We start from the raw sequence: 15,333 nt of genomic DNA on the forward strand, positions 1-15,333 counted from the left end.
GCTATAAAGAAAAGCCTCCAAAGGAAGAGATAACATTGGTCTGTGTGTTTTTGTTCCTTTATTTCTTTGGGATACTGGAGCCTCAGTTGTTAGTAGGCCTCAGTATGAGAAGGCCTCTGTGTTACAGATAATTACAGACAACATATGCTTTAAAACTCACCCACCCCCAATCCCACCCACGCTTCCCCAAAGTCTGCCCCTTATCTTTGGGGATGTGAAAGGCTTAACCCAACTGCGGCCCTCACTCACCTTCCCGTGGATCTTCTTCATGTGGACGACGTACTCGTCCCGCTCGGGGAACCAGGAGTGGCAGATGCCGCAGGTCCAGCCGTTGCTGCGCGAGCGGCCGCTGGCCCCGGTCCTCCGCTGCTGGAAGCGGCCCCGCTTGGCCTTGCGCACCTCGGGGGAGCTGGGCGGCTCCTCGTCTTCGGACGAAGAGGAGGGCGAGGAATCTGAGACCTTGGCGGCGGGGGGTGGCGGGGGCTCTTCGATGGGTTCTTGCTTGGGGGTCAGAGCAGGAGCAACAGGGGCAGCGGGAGCGGCGGCAGGCAGCTTCTTGGTGGGCTCTTCTTTGGGCTTCTGGGGCGGATGGGATTTCTTTTACACAACGAGAGGAAGGAGTGGTGGGAGGTTAGTGCCTGTAGATGCTAGCCACAGATACAGGCAAAACATCAGGAGAAAATGCTGCTAAAACATGGCCATACAGCCCAGAAACCAGACAACCCATTATTATTATCCTAAGATGGGGTCAGGGCTGACGCTAGCCATTTCTAAGGAGGAGAAAGACATTCGAGGAAATTGTAAACAAAAGTTCCATCTTGAGTGAAGAGAGAGGGTGCCAGGGGACAGTTCCATCTTGTCTCCTGCATATGTCATCACTTGGGGACCCCTTCCCCAGCACCAACAACCCCTCTGGGACAAAGTGAAGAGAGAGAGGGCCAGGGGACAGTTCCATCTTGTCTCTTGCATATCTCATCGGTTGGGGACCCCCCTCCCCTGCACCAACTGCCGCTCTGGGCCAGAGTGAAGAGAGAGGGGGCCAGGGGACAGTTCCATCTTGTCTCTTGCATATCTCATCGGTTGGGGACCCCCCTCCCCTGCACCAACTGCCGCTCTGGGCCAGAGTGAAGAGAGAGGGGGCCAGGGGACAGTTCCATCTTGTCTCTTGCATATGTCATCAGTTGGGGACCCCTTCCCCCAGCACCAACTGCCACTCTGGGCCAGAGTGAAGAGAGAGAGGGCCAGGGGACAGTTCCATCTTGTCTCCTGGATATATCATCAGCTGGGGACCCCACGCCCCACCACCAACTGGGCCAGAGTGAAAAGAGAGGGGGCCAGGGGACAGTTCCATTTTGTCTCATGCATATGTCATAAGTTGGGGACTCCTTCCCCCAGCACCAACTGCCGCTCTGGGCCAGAGTGAAGAGAGAGGGGGCCAGAGGATAGTTCCATCTTGTCTCTTGCATATATCATCGTTTGGGGACCCCTTCCCCCATCACCAACTGCCTCTCTGGGCCAGAGTGAAGAGAGAGCGGGCCAGGGGACAGTTCCATCTTGCCTCCTGCATATGTCATCAGCTGGGGACCCCACCCCCACCACCAACTGGGCCAGAGTGAAGAGAGAGGGGGCCAGGGGACAGTTCCATCTTGTCTCATGCATATCTCATCAGTTGGGGACCCCTCTCCCCAGCACCAACTGCCACTCTGGGCCAGAATGAAGAGAGGGGCGGCCAGGGGACAGTTCCATCTTGTCTCCTACATATGTCATCAGTTGGGGACTCCTCCCCCCAGAACCACCTGCCATTCTGGGCCAGAGTGAAGAGAGAGGGGGCCAAGGGACAGTTCAAATCTAATAATATAATATAATATAATATAATATAATATAATATATTGTATATACATAAGATGTTTGTAATATTATAATGTAATGCAATATAATGCTAATAATAATATGATTTTATAATTATGTGTTTATATAACATGTAATATTACTAATAATATTACAATATAATGGTATTGTACAGTATAGTAATATTTACTACTGATATTGTACTGTTCTAATAATATAATATATTGTATGTATATATATATCTTGTAAGCCACTCTGAGTCCCCTTTGGGGTGAGCAGGGCAGCATATAAATGTCGTAAATAAATAAAATAAAATAAAATAATAAAAATAATAAAAATAATAAAAATAAATAATAATAATAATAATAATAAAAAATAATAAAATAATAATAATAAAAATAAAAAATAAAAATAAATAAAATAGTGTGGGCCTAGAAGGGGTGAGGGTCTCCCTATATCTCACCTTGAGGTGCTCCATCATCGTCCGCTTCTGGGCGAAGAGGAGAGGGCAGTCGGGGCACTTGAAGACGCTCACCCTCTGGTTGAGCAGGTGCTGGTCAAAGTGGGAGGAGAGCAGGGGCTTGTGGGTGAAGACCGTGTCGCACATGGCGCACTTGTAGATCAGCCTGGAGAAAGCAAAGGGGATAGATTAACATCAACACTAGACCCAAAAGGGAGGGCTTTCTGGATTTTAGGCAGAGGCAGGATGGCCCTCTGCCAAGAGGGCTCTGATGGTGTCTTTCAGCATGGAATAGATTTGGACTGAATGGTCCTTGGGGTCACTTCCACCCCTATGGTTCTATGGCAGCAACATTCTCTGAGGCATACATTGAGGCCTGCTTCCTTGTAGGTGAACTATAAATCCCAGCAACTACAACTCCCAAATGCCAAGGTCTATTTCCCCCAAACTCCACCAGTGTTCACATTTGGGCGCATTGAGTATTTGTGTCGAGTTTGGTCCAGCTCCATCACTCTCTGGATGTCAGTGAACTACAACTCCCAAACTCAAGGTCAATGCCCAACAAACCCTGTTGGTCATGTGAGTTCTGTGTGCCAAGTTTGGCCCAATTTTATCATTGATGGAGTTCAGGCTGCTCTTTGATTATAGGTGAACTATAAATCCAAGCAACTACAACTTCCAAATGACAAAAGCAATCCCCCTCCAACCCTACCAGCATTCAAATTTTGTGCTAAATTTGGTCCAGTGAATGAAAATACATCCTGCATATCAGATATTTACATTACGATTCATAACAGGAGCAAAATTACAGTTATGAAGTAGCAACAGAAATAATGTTATGGTTAGCGGTCACCACCACATGAGGACCTGTAGGGTCTGTGTCCCAACTTAGTGACACACAACGGACGCAGCACAGACACATAGGCTGTTGTTGTCTCCTTACTTGGGCAACTGGGTGCCGAAGCCGGGGTGCTGGGTGAAAATGTGGGCGTTGGCGCTGGGGGCCGACTTGAACGCCATGGGGCAGATGGGGCACTTGTGGAAGACTTCGCAGTGGCAGGCCTGGATGTGGGACTTGATGGAGTTGACCCCTCCAAACACGACAGAGCAGCTCGGACACCTAAGGAAGCGGACACAAGAACAGGAGGAACCAGAAGAGATGAGAAGCGGCCCGTTTGGGAAGGCAGAGAAAGCTATTACTATCAGTAAATGTTGAATTTTCATGCCTATTATATACCTAATAGCAACAAAAGGTCTACAAAAGGTTTATTTTATATCAAACTAACTTGGGTACCTGGCATTAGCCAGGTTATTGCAAAAAGTCATTGCTCTTACCTGTAGCCGATCCTCCGGGAGAAATGGAGGCAGGCGTCCTTGAGGTGAGCTTCGAAGTTCGCCAAGAGGAAGTTGCCCCCGCACTCGGGGCAGACGTGGGGCGGGCGGCTCTTGTGCATGCGCTGGTGGGCGCTGAAGCTGCAGCGGTTGGGCATGATCATGGGGCAGGTGCTGCAGACCTTTCCGGAGGAAGGAAAACAAAAAGGGGGAAAGGGGCAGAGGCTGTGAATCCATTCAGCGGCGAGAAGCATGATTCACTCAGCAACCCCACAGATCCCCAGGAAAAGGAGTTGCCCCTCGCTTTGCCAAGGCTTTGCGCTTTCAAGAAAAGCCCAATCGATCTGAAGAAACATCAAAGAAGGCAGGCTATTCCACTCCCAAACTGCTCCTATGATCAAGAGGTTTTTTCTCAATGTTGACGTGGACTCTCGTTGTTTTAATTTGAGCCCACTGGTTCATGCTCTAGTTCCAAGTATGGGCAAACCCAGGCCCAGGGGCCAGATGCGGCCCCTTGGGCTCTTTTCTCAGGCCCTCCTCTCAGCATCCTATCCCTCCTTCTCTCTTGCCTTCCTCCTTCCCTCTCTCTTCCCCTTTCCTTCCACCCCTTTGTCCTTCCTTCCTTCCCTTTCTAATTCCTTCCCTTCCTTCCACCCTTTTTTTTCCTTCCTTCTCTTTCCTTCCTCCTTACTTCCCTCTTTCTCCTTTCAGCCTTCCTTTCCACCCTTTCATCCTTCCTTCCTCCATCCATCCCTCTCTTCCAACCTTTCTTGCCTTCCTTGTCTTTCCTTCCACCTCCCTTCCTTATTTCTTTCAGCCTTCCTTTCCACCATTCATCCTTTCTTCCTTTTTTCCTCCCTCTCTCCTTCCTTCCATCCTTCCCTTCCACCCTTTCCTGCCTTCTTTCTCTCTTGCCTCCCTCCTTCTCTCCCTCTTCCCCTTCCCTCCCTTCACCCTTCCTTCCCTCTCTCCTTCTTTCTCCTTCCTTCCCTTCCTTCCATCCTTTCTTCACTTGCCTCCCTCCTTCCCTCCCTCTTTCCCTTCCCTTCCACCCCTTCGTCCTTCCTTCCCTCTCTCCCTTTCTTCTTCCTTCCACCCTTTCTTTCCTTCCTCTTCACTTGCCTTCCCCCTTCCCTCCCACTTCCCCTTTCCTTCCACCCCTTCATCCTTCCTTCCCTTCCTTCCACCTTTCTTTCCTCCTTACTTCCCTCCCTTCCCTCTTTCTCCTTTCAGCCTTCCTTTCCACCCTTTCATCCTTTTTTCCTTCCTCTCTCCTTCCTTCCCTTGCTTCCATCCTTCCCTTCCACCCTTTCTTGCCTTCCTTCTCTCTTGCCTCCCTCCTTCCCTCCCTCTTCCCCTTCCCTTCCACCCCTTCATCCTTCCTTCCCTCCCTCCTTCCTTTGGTCTCTCTCCCTCTTTCTCCTTCCTTCCCTTCCTTCCACCCTTTCTTTCCTTCCTTCTCTTTCCTTCCTCCTTACTTCCCTCTCTTCCCTCTTTCTCCTCTGAGACTTCCTTTCCACCCTTTCGTCCTTCCTTCCTTCCATCCCACTCTTCCACCTTTTCTTGCCTTCCTTCCCTCCCTTCCCTCTATTATTTATTATTATTACATACATTTCTATCCCGCCCTTCTCCCCACAAGGGGACTCAGGGCAGCCTTACATAAGTATCCGATGATGCTTATCTTCCTCCTTTCAGCCTACCTTTCCACCTTTTCGTCCTTCCTTCCTTCTTTCCTCCCTCTCCTTCCTTGCCTCCCACCCTTTCGTGCCTTCCTTCTCTCTTTCCTTCCTTACCTCCCTTCTTTCCCTTTCTCCTTCCACCCTTGCCTTCCACCCTTTCTTGCCCTCCTTCTTTCTTTCCTTCCTTCTTTCTCCTGCAAACCTTCCATTCTACCCTTTCATCCTTCCTTCCTCCTTCCCTCCCTCCCTCTCTCCTTCTCTCTTCCTTCCTTCCCTTCCACCCTTTCTTGCCTTCCGTTTCCTTATTCCTTACTTCCATCCCTTCCCCCTTTCCCCTTCCATCCACACTTTCATTCTTCATTCCTTCTTTACTCCCTCTCTCCTTCTTTCTCCTTCCTTCCCTTTTGTCTTTCCTTCCTCCTCTTTCCTTTATCCTTCCCTTCCTTCCATCCATCCTCCTCCTTTTCTTTTTCCAACAAACCTTACAACCTCTGAGGATGCCTGCAATAGATGCAGGCGAAACATCAGGAGAGAATGCTTCTAGAACATGGGCATAGAAACTGAAAAACCTACAACAACGCAATGATTCCGGCCATGAAAGCCTTCAACAATACATTATTTAACATTGTTTGTGTTTTTAAATGCATTTTAACTGTACCCTCAACTAGTTTCTGGCACGATAAATAAATAAATAAATAAATAAATAACATGAACATGCCCCCAAACGTGGCAATGTCTGTCCCCATAAATGGTCATGTTACATCCAAGATTGAGGCCTGTCAATCATCTCATCCTCCCCTTCCTCCCCGTAATTCCCTCCATAATTATACCGTGGAGGTGGAAGAGGCGGTCTGCTGGAAGTGAGCGGCAAGGCCGGCCTTATCCTTGCACTGTTCCTTGCACTCCAGGCACTGGCACGAGTTGGTGGTCGCCGGCTCCGTACCACCGTTCAAAGGTAAGACTGGCAAGTCCTGAGAGGAAGCCACGCCGGTGGCGGAGGCAGCCACTGCCAGTGCCTCTTGTGTCATGGCGGCAGAGGCTACGGCGGCCGCCTTGTTGGTGCTAAGGGAGGCCAAGGAGGCCAGCGGCATGATGTCGGGCTGCCCGATCATCTGGTCCAGAGCGATAGGGCGCATGACGAGATGGGAGCACTGCATGACCAGCCCTTTGTCCTTGTGTTCGCGGGCGTGGAGGAGGAGGCTGCACTTGTTGAAGAAGACCAGGCGTTTGGTGCAGTGGTTGCAGGTCACCTCGATGCGCATGCTGCGCCGGTCGTAGTGCCGAGCCAGGCTCTTCTCCAGGGCGAAGGCGTCCCCGCACTCGAGGCAGCGGAACCCCAAGGGCGGCAGAGAGAGGCTGGACTCCGCCGGCGGGACCAGGTTGGGTTTGTAGGTAGGCAGGAGGTTCTTGCTGTTCAGGATCTTGTTGAAGGCCTCCACCAGGCTGGACTGGCTGCGGGAGATGACCGTCCCGGCGACGGCAGGTACAGACTTTTGGGGTTGCATCACCACCACCGTGGTGCCGTTGACTTTCTGGTTCGCGCCAGGAGACTGCTGGCCTGGCGCAGTCCGCGCTTCGGCAACTTTGGGCAAAGCCTGCGGGACCAAGCTGATGATGTTCTTGGCCACGGCTTTGCTGGGCAGGACCACGGCCTTCTGCTGGGCCACGCTGGCAGCCATCAGCATGGCGCTGCTGGCGTTCTGGATGGTGGAGACGGGCAGCACCGTCCCTTTGATCTTGGTCCCGTCGCCCAGTTGCACGCTGACGATTTTGGGACCTTCAACGACCTTCACGGGGCTGGTGGGCACGGCTTTGGGGCTGGGGGACTCCTCCTTCTCTGCTAAGGGAGGAAGTGTGGATTCGTCGCCGGCGGTGACCGTCACTTCCGGGGAATCGCTCTCCAATAACGCCTTGGCCGCTCCGGGATCCGAATCCGAAGACACCCTCGTGACCGTCCTGGTGATGTTTCCGGAAGATGTCTTGATGATCTTAATCCTCACCCTCAAGGGCCGCGAAGAATTGGATGAGGGAGACCCATCGCTCTCGTCTGCGTTCTCCTCTTCCTCCTCCATTCCCTCCTCCCCGCTGGACGTACACAGCACGGGCTTCTCGACAGGCTCTTCCTTCAAGGCCGCATTGCTGGGGAGAGGTTTCGGCGAGGCAGAAGCCCCGGGAGAGCTTTTGAAGAGCTTATTTGGTGGGCTGGAGGGGGAACGCTTCACTTCGGCATCGTTGTCGTGGGGCCCGCTGAGGTTGCTGTCTGAAGCAGTCCACGGTGCCACGGGGGAATCGTCTGCGGAATAGCAAACGGAGCCCGATTTCGGACGGCCCAACGAACTGCCTCCCAAGCAGGACGCCTCGCCGTCGGCTTCCTGCTTGATGACTGGAAGAGGCGGCAGCGGTGGAGGAGGATTGAGAGGAAGACTCGGCCCACCGGTCGGACAGGCATCCAATGATGGAGGGAAGGGTGGCGTGAGTGGCCCAGGACCCTCCTGGACGGATTCGTGGCGCTCTAAAGGCGGGGCGGCCGAAAGTACAGGGGCCGGGGAGAGGGGAGGCACCGCGAGGGTCTTGTCCTTGGGTTTGCATTCGTGCGGCTGGTCAATGAGGTTGGCCTCCGCGTTATCGTCCCCGTGAGGATTGGGTCCAAAGTGGGAGAAGAGATCGAGGCTTTTGGCTGCCGTCTTATCTTTCGGTGCCCAACACTCTCCGTTGGCGGGAGGTATTGTTTCCGCTGGGCGGGCAGGAGAGGCATGCGGCACCTCGGACGCAGCAAAGCCGTTTTGGAGCAGCCGTGGGCCGGCGGTGGTGTGGGGGTCCTTGACCCTCCCGTCCACGGGTTCCAGCTGCTCAGGGCAGACCGTATTCTTCACGATGACACTGACAGTGGTGATGTCAACATGGGGGAGGTTGTGCTCGGGGACCGCTGGCTCTGCTGGGATAGGCTTGATGTGGGCCTCCGTTTCCTCTTGACCGGAGTGGATGGCCTCGCTGGCATCGATATCCGGAATGTCGAAGGCAGCCAAAAGGTCATCAAAATCCGGGGTCTTCATGTCCCCCATGGTGGAGATTTCAGAAGGATCTGGAAGGAAAATGGGAGAGAAAAAGAGTATGGTTATGGAGGAACACTTCCCAAGCATGTATTATTATTATTATTATTATTACTATTATTATTATTTGAAACACAACAAGGTGAGTCCACAGCAGACACTCTGCTGGCTGTTGCATTGGATCACACGTCAGACACTTCCCAAGTGTTGCTGTTGTTGCTATTATTATTATTATTATACACAACAAGATGCGTCCACAGCAGACACTCTGCTGGCTGTTAAATTGGATCACACGTCGGACACTTCCCAAGTGTTGCTGTTGTTGCTGCTATTATTATTATTATTATTATTATTATTATTATTGCAGCAAGCCAAGCCTCCCATGTTTGAGAGAGCAATTCTAAGAATTCCACGCCAAGAGGACACACCACTGGGAACTATTTTTACCCAACTGCGTTCCTGCAGAAAAATAAAGGGACAAGGAGGAAATATTTTCCGCTTTCCCGCTGCTAACACCAACCCTCCTCTGAAATCAACATAAGTCAACAGTGGAAGGGGCAAAGGGATGAAGGGGCATGGCCATTGCAATGTATTGCTTTACGTAGCAGGAAATGGGGCACCTTAAAAACCACAAAAGGGGACACGCGAGAATGTCACACTTGAAAAGATTTCAGCTTAAAGGCAGACCACCGCATGACAAAACACACAGGAAGCGGCAGCTTTTGTGCTGGAAGCTGTCCTTCCAAACTGGGGAGGGGAGAGAATGCAAAGAGTCAAAGAATGGAGAGAATGGGGGCACCTTCCAGCAGATAGAGAGATCCCTCGGAGCGGAAAGGGCGAGGAGAGATGGCCAAGATGTCCGCCAGGCCTTCTGCGGCTCCGGGCGACAGCTGCTCCGCAAGCCACGCGGGTCTGCCACCCTTTCGACAGGTGCGCGACACCTGTTTCCAAAGCCCTAGAGCCAATGGGGAGGAGAGGGGGCAAAGAGAGACCCCGGCCGTCTTGGTTCGATCCCAACTCTGCAACAGTCACAACAAAGGTGCAAAGCAAGATTGCACATTCCTTCGAGGCCCGACGAGGAGGAGATCAAACCCCAGGAGGAGCAAAACAAAGCAGAAGAGAACCATCTTATCACATTCCTGCCAGGGATGGCCATTTTGTTCTACCAGCTCTGCAAGACCCGACACGCCAACTGTGCCAGGCTGGGAATCACGATTCAACAACAAGGGAATCAACAAGGACGCAGGCTGCAAAAAGCAACTCCATTTATATTATGAGTAGGATGATGAGAGTTCACAGAATTATCTGTTGGATGAGTAGGCTTATCAACAAAAGACCATCCCCATGAATGCTCAGCAGAGTAACTTAGTAGCAGCAACATGACCCAGCACCAAAGTATGAAGCTTCTCTCACACTGAGGTTTACCTCACACTCCACAGGACGACACTAGCCTTGGGCCCACTAACTAAAAGGTTTTGGAGAGTTCACAGAATCATCTGTTGGACGAGTAGGCTTATCAACAAAAGACCATCCCCATGAATGCTCAGCAGAGTAACTTATTAGCAGCAACATGACCCAGCACCAAAGTATGAAGCTTCTCTCACACTGAGGTTTACCTCACACTCCACAGGACGACACTAGCCTTGGGCCCACTAACTCAGAGCCCCAGAGTAACTTATTAGCAGCAGCATGACCCAGCACCAAAGTATGAAGCTTCTCTCACACTGAGGTTTACCACACACTCCACAGGACGACACTAGCCTTGGACCCACTAACTAAAAGGTTTTGAAGAGTTCACAGAATCATCTGTTGGACGAGTAGGCTTATCAACAAAAGACCATCCCCATGAATGCTCAGCAGAGTAACTTATTAGCAGCAACATGACCCAGCACCAAAGTATGAAGCTTCTCTCACACTGAGGTTTACCTCACACTCCACAGGACGACACTAGCCTTGGGCCCACTAACTCAGAGCCCCAGAGTAAGTTATTAGCAGCAGCATGACCCAACACCAAAGTATGAAGCTTCTCTCACACTGAGGTTTACCTCACACTCCACAGGACGACACTAGCCTTGGGCCCACTAACTAAAAGGTTTTGGAGAGTTCACAGAATCATCTGTTGGACGAGTAGGCTTATCAACAAAAGACCATCCCCATGAATGCTCAGCAGAGTAACTTATTAGCAGCAACATGACCCAGCACCAAAGTATGAAGCTTCTCTCACACTGAGGTTTACCTCACACTCCCCAGGATGACACTAGCCTTGGGCCCACTAACTAAAAGGTTTTGAAGAGTTCACAGAATCATCTGTTGGATGAGTAGGCTTATCAACAAAAGACCATCCCCATGAATGCTCAGCAGAGTAACTTATTAGCAGCAACATGACCCAGCACCAAAGTATGAAGCTTCTCTCACACTGAGGTTTACCACACACTCCACAGGACGACACTAGCCTTGGGCCCACTAACTAAAAGGTTTTGAAGAGTTCACAGAATCATCTGTTGGACGAGTAGGCTTATCAACAAAAGACCATCCCCATGAATGCTCAGCAGAGTAACTTATTAGCAGCAACATGACCCAGCACCAAAGTATGAAGCTTCTCTCACACTGAGGTTTACCTCACACTCCACAGGACGACACTAGCCTTGGGCCCACTAACTAAAAGGTTTTGGAGAGTTCACAGAATCATCTGTTGGACGAGTAGGCTTATCAACAAAAGACCATCCCCATGAATGCTCAGCAGAGTAACTTATTAGCAGCAACATGACCCAGCACCAAAGTATGAAGCTTCTCTCACACTGAGGTTTACCTCACACTCCACAGGACGACACTAGCCTTGGGCCCACTAACTCAGAGCCCCAGAGTAACTTATTAGCAGCAGCATGACCCAGCACCAAAGTATGAAGCTTCTCTCACACTGAGGTTTACCTCACACTCCACAGGACGACACTAGCCTTGGGCCCACTAACTAAAAGGTTTTGGAGAGTTCACAGAATCATCTGTTGGACGAGTAGGCTTATCAACAAAAGACCATCCCCATGAATGCTCAGCAGAGTAACTTATTAGCAGCAACATGACCCAGCACCAAAGTATGAAGCTTTTCTCACACTGAGGTTTACCTCACACTCCACAGGACGACACTAGCCTTGGGCCCACTAACTAAAAGGTTTTGGAGAGTTCACAGAATCATCTGTTGGACGAGTAGGCTTATCAACAAAAGACCATCCCCATGAATGCTCAGCAGAGTAACTTATTAGCAGCAACATGACCCAGCACCAAAGTATGAAGCTTCTCTCACACTGAGGTTTACCTCACACTCCACAGGACGACACTAGCCTTGGGCCCACTAACTCAGAGCCCCAGAGTAACTTATTAGCAGCAGCATGACCCAGCACCAAAGTATGAAGCTTCTCTCACACTGAGGTTTACCTCACACTCCACAGGACGACACTAGCCTTGGGCCCACTAACTAAAAGGTTTTGGAGAGTTCACAGAATCATCTGTTGGACGAGTAGGCTTATCAACAAAAGACCATCCCCATGAATGCTCAGCAGAGTAACTTATTAGCAGCAACATGACCCAGCACCAAAGTATGAAGCTTTTCTCACACTGAGGTTTACCTCACACTCCACAGGACGACACTAGCCTTGGGCCCACTAACTAAAAGGTTTTGGAGAGTTCACAGAATCATCTGTTGGACGAGTAGGCTTATCAACAAAAGACCATCCCCATGAATGCACAGCAGAGTAACTTATTAGCAGCAGCATGCCCAGCACCAAAGTATGAAGCTTCTCTCACACTGAGGTTTACCTCACACTCCCAAGGATGACACTAGCCTTGGGCCCACTAACTAAAAGGTTTTGGAGAGTTCACAGAATCATCTGTTGGACGAGTAGGCTTATCAACGAAAGACCATCCCCATAAATGCTCAGCAGAGTAACTTATTAGCAGCAGCATGACCCAGCACCAAAGTATGAAGCTTCTCTCACACTGAGGTTATCTCACACTCCCCAGGACGACACTAGCCTTGGGCCCACTAACTCTAACAGATTTTGGAGGCGATCTGGAACCTTCATCAACAGATGATCAGAGTTCATAGAATCATCTGTTGGAGAAGTGGGCTTATCAACAAAAGACTCTCCGCATGAATGCTCAGCAGAGTAACTTATTAGCAGCAACATGAACCAGCACCAAAGTATAAAGCTTCTCTCACACTGAGGTTTACCTCACACTCCACAGGACGACACTAGCTTTGGGCCCACTAACTAAAAGGTTTTGGAGAGTTCACAGAATCATCTGTTGGACGAGTAGGCTTACCAACAAAAGACCATCCCCATGAATGCACGGCAGAGTAACTTATTAGCAGCAGCATGCCCAGCACCAAAGTATGAAGCTTCTCTCACACTGAGGTTTACCTCACACTCCCCAGGATGACACTAGCCTTGGGCCCACTAAATCTAACAGATTTTGGAGGCGATCTGAAACCTTCATCAACAGATAGTGAGAGTTCATAGAATCATCTGTTGGGGAAGTGGGCTTATCAACAAAAGACCTTCCCCATGAATGCTCAGCAGAGTAACTTATTAGCAGCAACATGACCCAGCACTAAAGTATGAAGCTTCTCTCACACTGAGGTTTACCTCACACTCCCAAGGACGACACTAGCCTTGGGCCCACTAACTAAAAGGGTTTGGAGAGTTCACAGAATCATCTGTTGGACGAGTAGGCTTATCAACAAAAGACCATCCCCATGAATGCTCAGCAGAGTAACTTATGAGCAGCAGCATGACCCAGCACCGAAGTATGAAGCTTCTCTCACACTGAGGTTTATCTCACACTCCCCAGGATGACACTAGCTTTGGGCCCACTAACTAACAGGTTTTGGAGGCAATCTAGAACCTTCATCAACAGATGATGAGAGTTCATAGAATCATATACTGAGCAAGTGAGCTTATCAACAAAAGACCATCCCCATGAATGCACAGCAGAGTAACTTATTAGCAGCAGCGTGACACAGCACCAAAGTAATAACACACAGACTAACATTGTCTCTTCCATGGGAGGCTCTTCTTATTAGTAAAATAATATAGTTGCACTATTTACAAAAACACGGTTTCCATAACACTAATATACAAATACACAGTAGCTTTTCACACAGCAGCCTTCACACTGGAGCTTTCTCACATGGGGCTTCTCTCACACTGAGGTTTATCTCACACTCCCCAGGATGACACTAGCCTTGGGCCCACTAAATCTAACAGATTTTGGAGGCGATCTGGAACCATCATCAACAGATGATGAGAGTTCATAGATTCATCTGTTGGGCAAGTGGGCTTATCAACAAAAGACCCTCCCCATAAATGCACAACAGAGTAACTTATTAGCAGCAGTGTGACCCAGCACCAAAGTAATAACACACAGACTAACATGATAGTTTCCTTAGGAGGCTGTTCTTAGTAGTAAAATAATACGGTTGCACTATTTACAAGAACACAAACAAATACACAGTAGCTTTACACACAGCAGCCTTCACACTGGAGCTTTCTCACATGAGGCTTCTCTCCCACTGAGGTTTACTTCACACTCCTCAGGATAACACTATCTTTGGCCCACTAACTCTAACAGGTTTCGGCCTACTAATTCTATTTTTCTTCCAAAACCATTCTCTTTTTCTCTCCCGTTTTCCTTCAAGATCCTTCTGAAATCTCCGCCATGGGGGACATGAAGACCCCGGATTTTGATGACCTTTTGGCTGCAGTACGACACTAACTTTGGCCCACGGACTCTAACAGTCTTCGGCCTACTCACTCTCCTAAGGACGACACTAGCTTTGGCCCACTGACTCTAACAGTCTTTGGCCTACTCACTCTCCTAAGGACGACACTAGCTTTGGCCCACTGAGTCTAACAGTCTTCGGCCTACTCGCTCTCCTAAGGACGACACTAGCTTTGGCCCACTGACTCTAACAGTCTTCGGCCTACTCACTCTCCTAAGGACGACACTAGCTTTGGCCCACTGACTCTAACAGTCTTCGGCCTACTCGCTCTCCTAAGGACGACACTAGCTTTGGCCCACTGACTCTAACAGTCTTCGGCCTACTCGCTCTCCTAAGGACGACACTAGCTTTGGCCCACTGACTCTGACTCTAACAGTCTTCGGTCTACTCACTCTCCTAAGGACGGCACTAGCTTTGGCCCACTGACACTAACAGTCTTCGGCCTACTCACTCTCCTAAGGACGACACTAGCTTTGGCCCACTGACACTAACAGTCTTCGGCCTACTCACTCTCCTAAGGACGGCACTAGCTTTGGCCCACTGACACTAACAGTCTTCGGCCTACTCACTCTCCTAAGGACGACACTAGCTTTGGCCCACTGACACTAACAGTCTTCGGCCTACTCACTCTCCTAAGGACGGCACTAGCTTTGGCCCACTGACACTAACAGTCTTCGGCCTACTCACTCTCCTAAGGACGGCACTAGCTTTGGGCCACTGACTCCTTCTCTCCTTCCTTCCCTCTTTCACTTTTTTATTTCATTCTCTCCTTCTCTCCTCCCTTCCTTCTTTCTCTCCTTCACTCCTTATTTCCCTCTTCGTCTCCTTTCTTCTCTACCCTTCTTTCTTTCCCTCTTTCTCTCCTTGCTTCCTTCTCTACCTTTCTTTCTTTCCTTCTCTCCTTCTTTCCCTCTTTCTCTCCCACCTCTCTTTCCTTCCTTCTCTACTTCTTTATCTCCTTCCCTCCTTCTTTCCCTTCTCTACCCTTCTTTCTTTCCTTCCTCCTCTCCTTCCTTTCCTTCTTTCTCTCCTTCCCTCCTTCTTTCCCCTTCTTTCCTTCCTTCCTTCTCTCTTTCCCTCCTTCTCTCCTTCCTTCCTCCTTTCTGTGTATGTGTTTTGTGTGTGTATATGTTGATATGTGTGTTTGTGTATATATATATGGTTTTGCGCATGCGTTGTAATGTATTT

The 15,333-nt window shown here is 49.9% G+C and overlaps 1 protein-coding gene across 1 annotated transcript in view; it reads right to left on the reverse strand.

The window, feature by feature from the left end:
• ZNF687 (zinc finger protein 687) overlaps positions 1 to 15,333 on the reverse strand; it is a 30,594-nt gene that overhangs the window by 8,527 nt on the left and 6,734 nt on the right. The window contains exons 2-6 of the mRNA XM_060758012.2: positions 6,150 to 8,401; positions 3,644 to 3,822; positions 3,252 to 3,428; positions 2,312 to 2,474; positions 250 to 597 (exon numbers count right to left, since the gene is read on the reverse strand). Coding sequence (XP_060613995.2) covers positions 250 to 597; positions 2,312 to 2,474; positions 3,252 to 3,428; positions 3,644 to 3,822; positions 6,150 to 8,381 — 3,099 coding nt within the window. The 5' untranslated portion in view covers positions 8,382 to 8,401. The remainder of the gene's footprint in view (positions 1 to 249; positions 598 to 2,311; positions 2,475 to 3,251; positions 3,429 to 3,643; positions 3,823 to 6,149; positions 8,402 to 15,333) is intronic.

This window comes from Anolis sagrei, chromosome 12 (assembly GCF_037176765.1).
Source record: "Anolis sagrei isolate rAnoSag1 chromosome 12, rAnoSag1.mat, whole genome shotgun sequence".
Lineage (NCBI taxonomy): Eukaryota > Metazoa > Chordata > Lepidosauria > Squamata > Dactyloidae > Anolis > Anolis sagrei.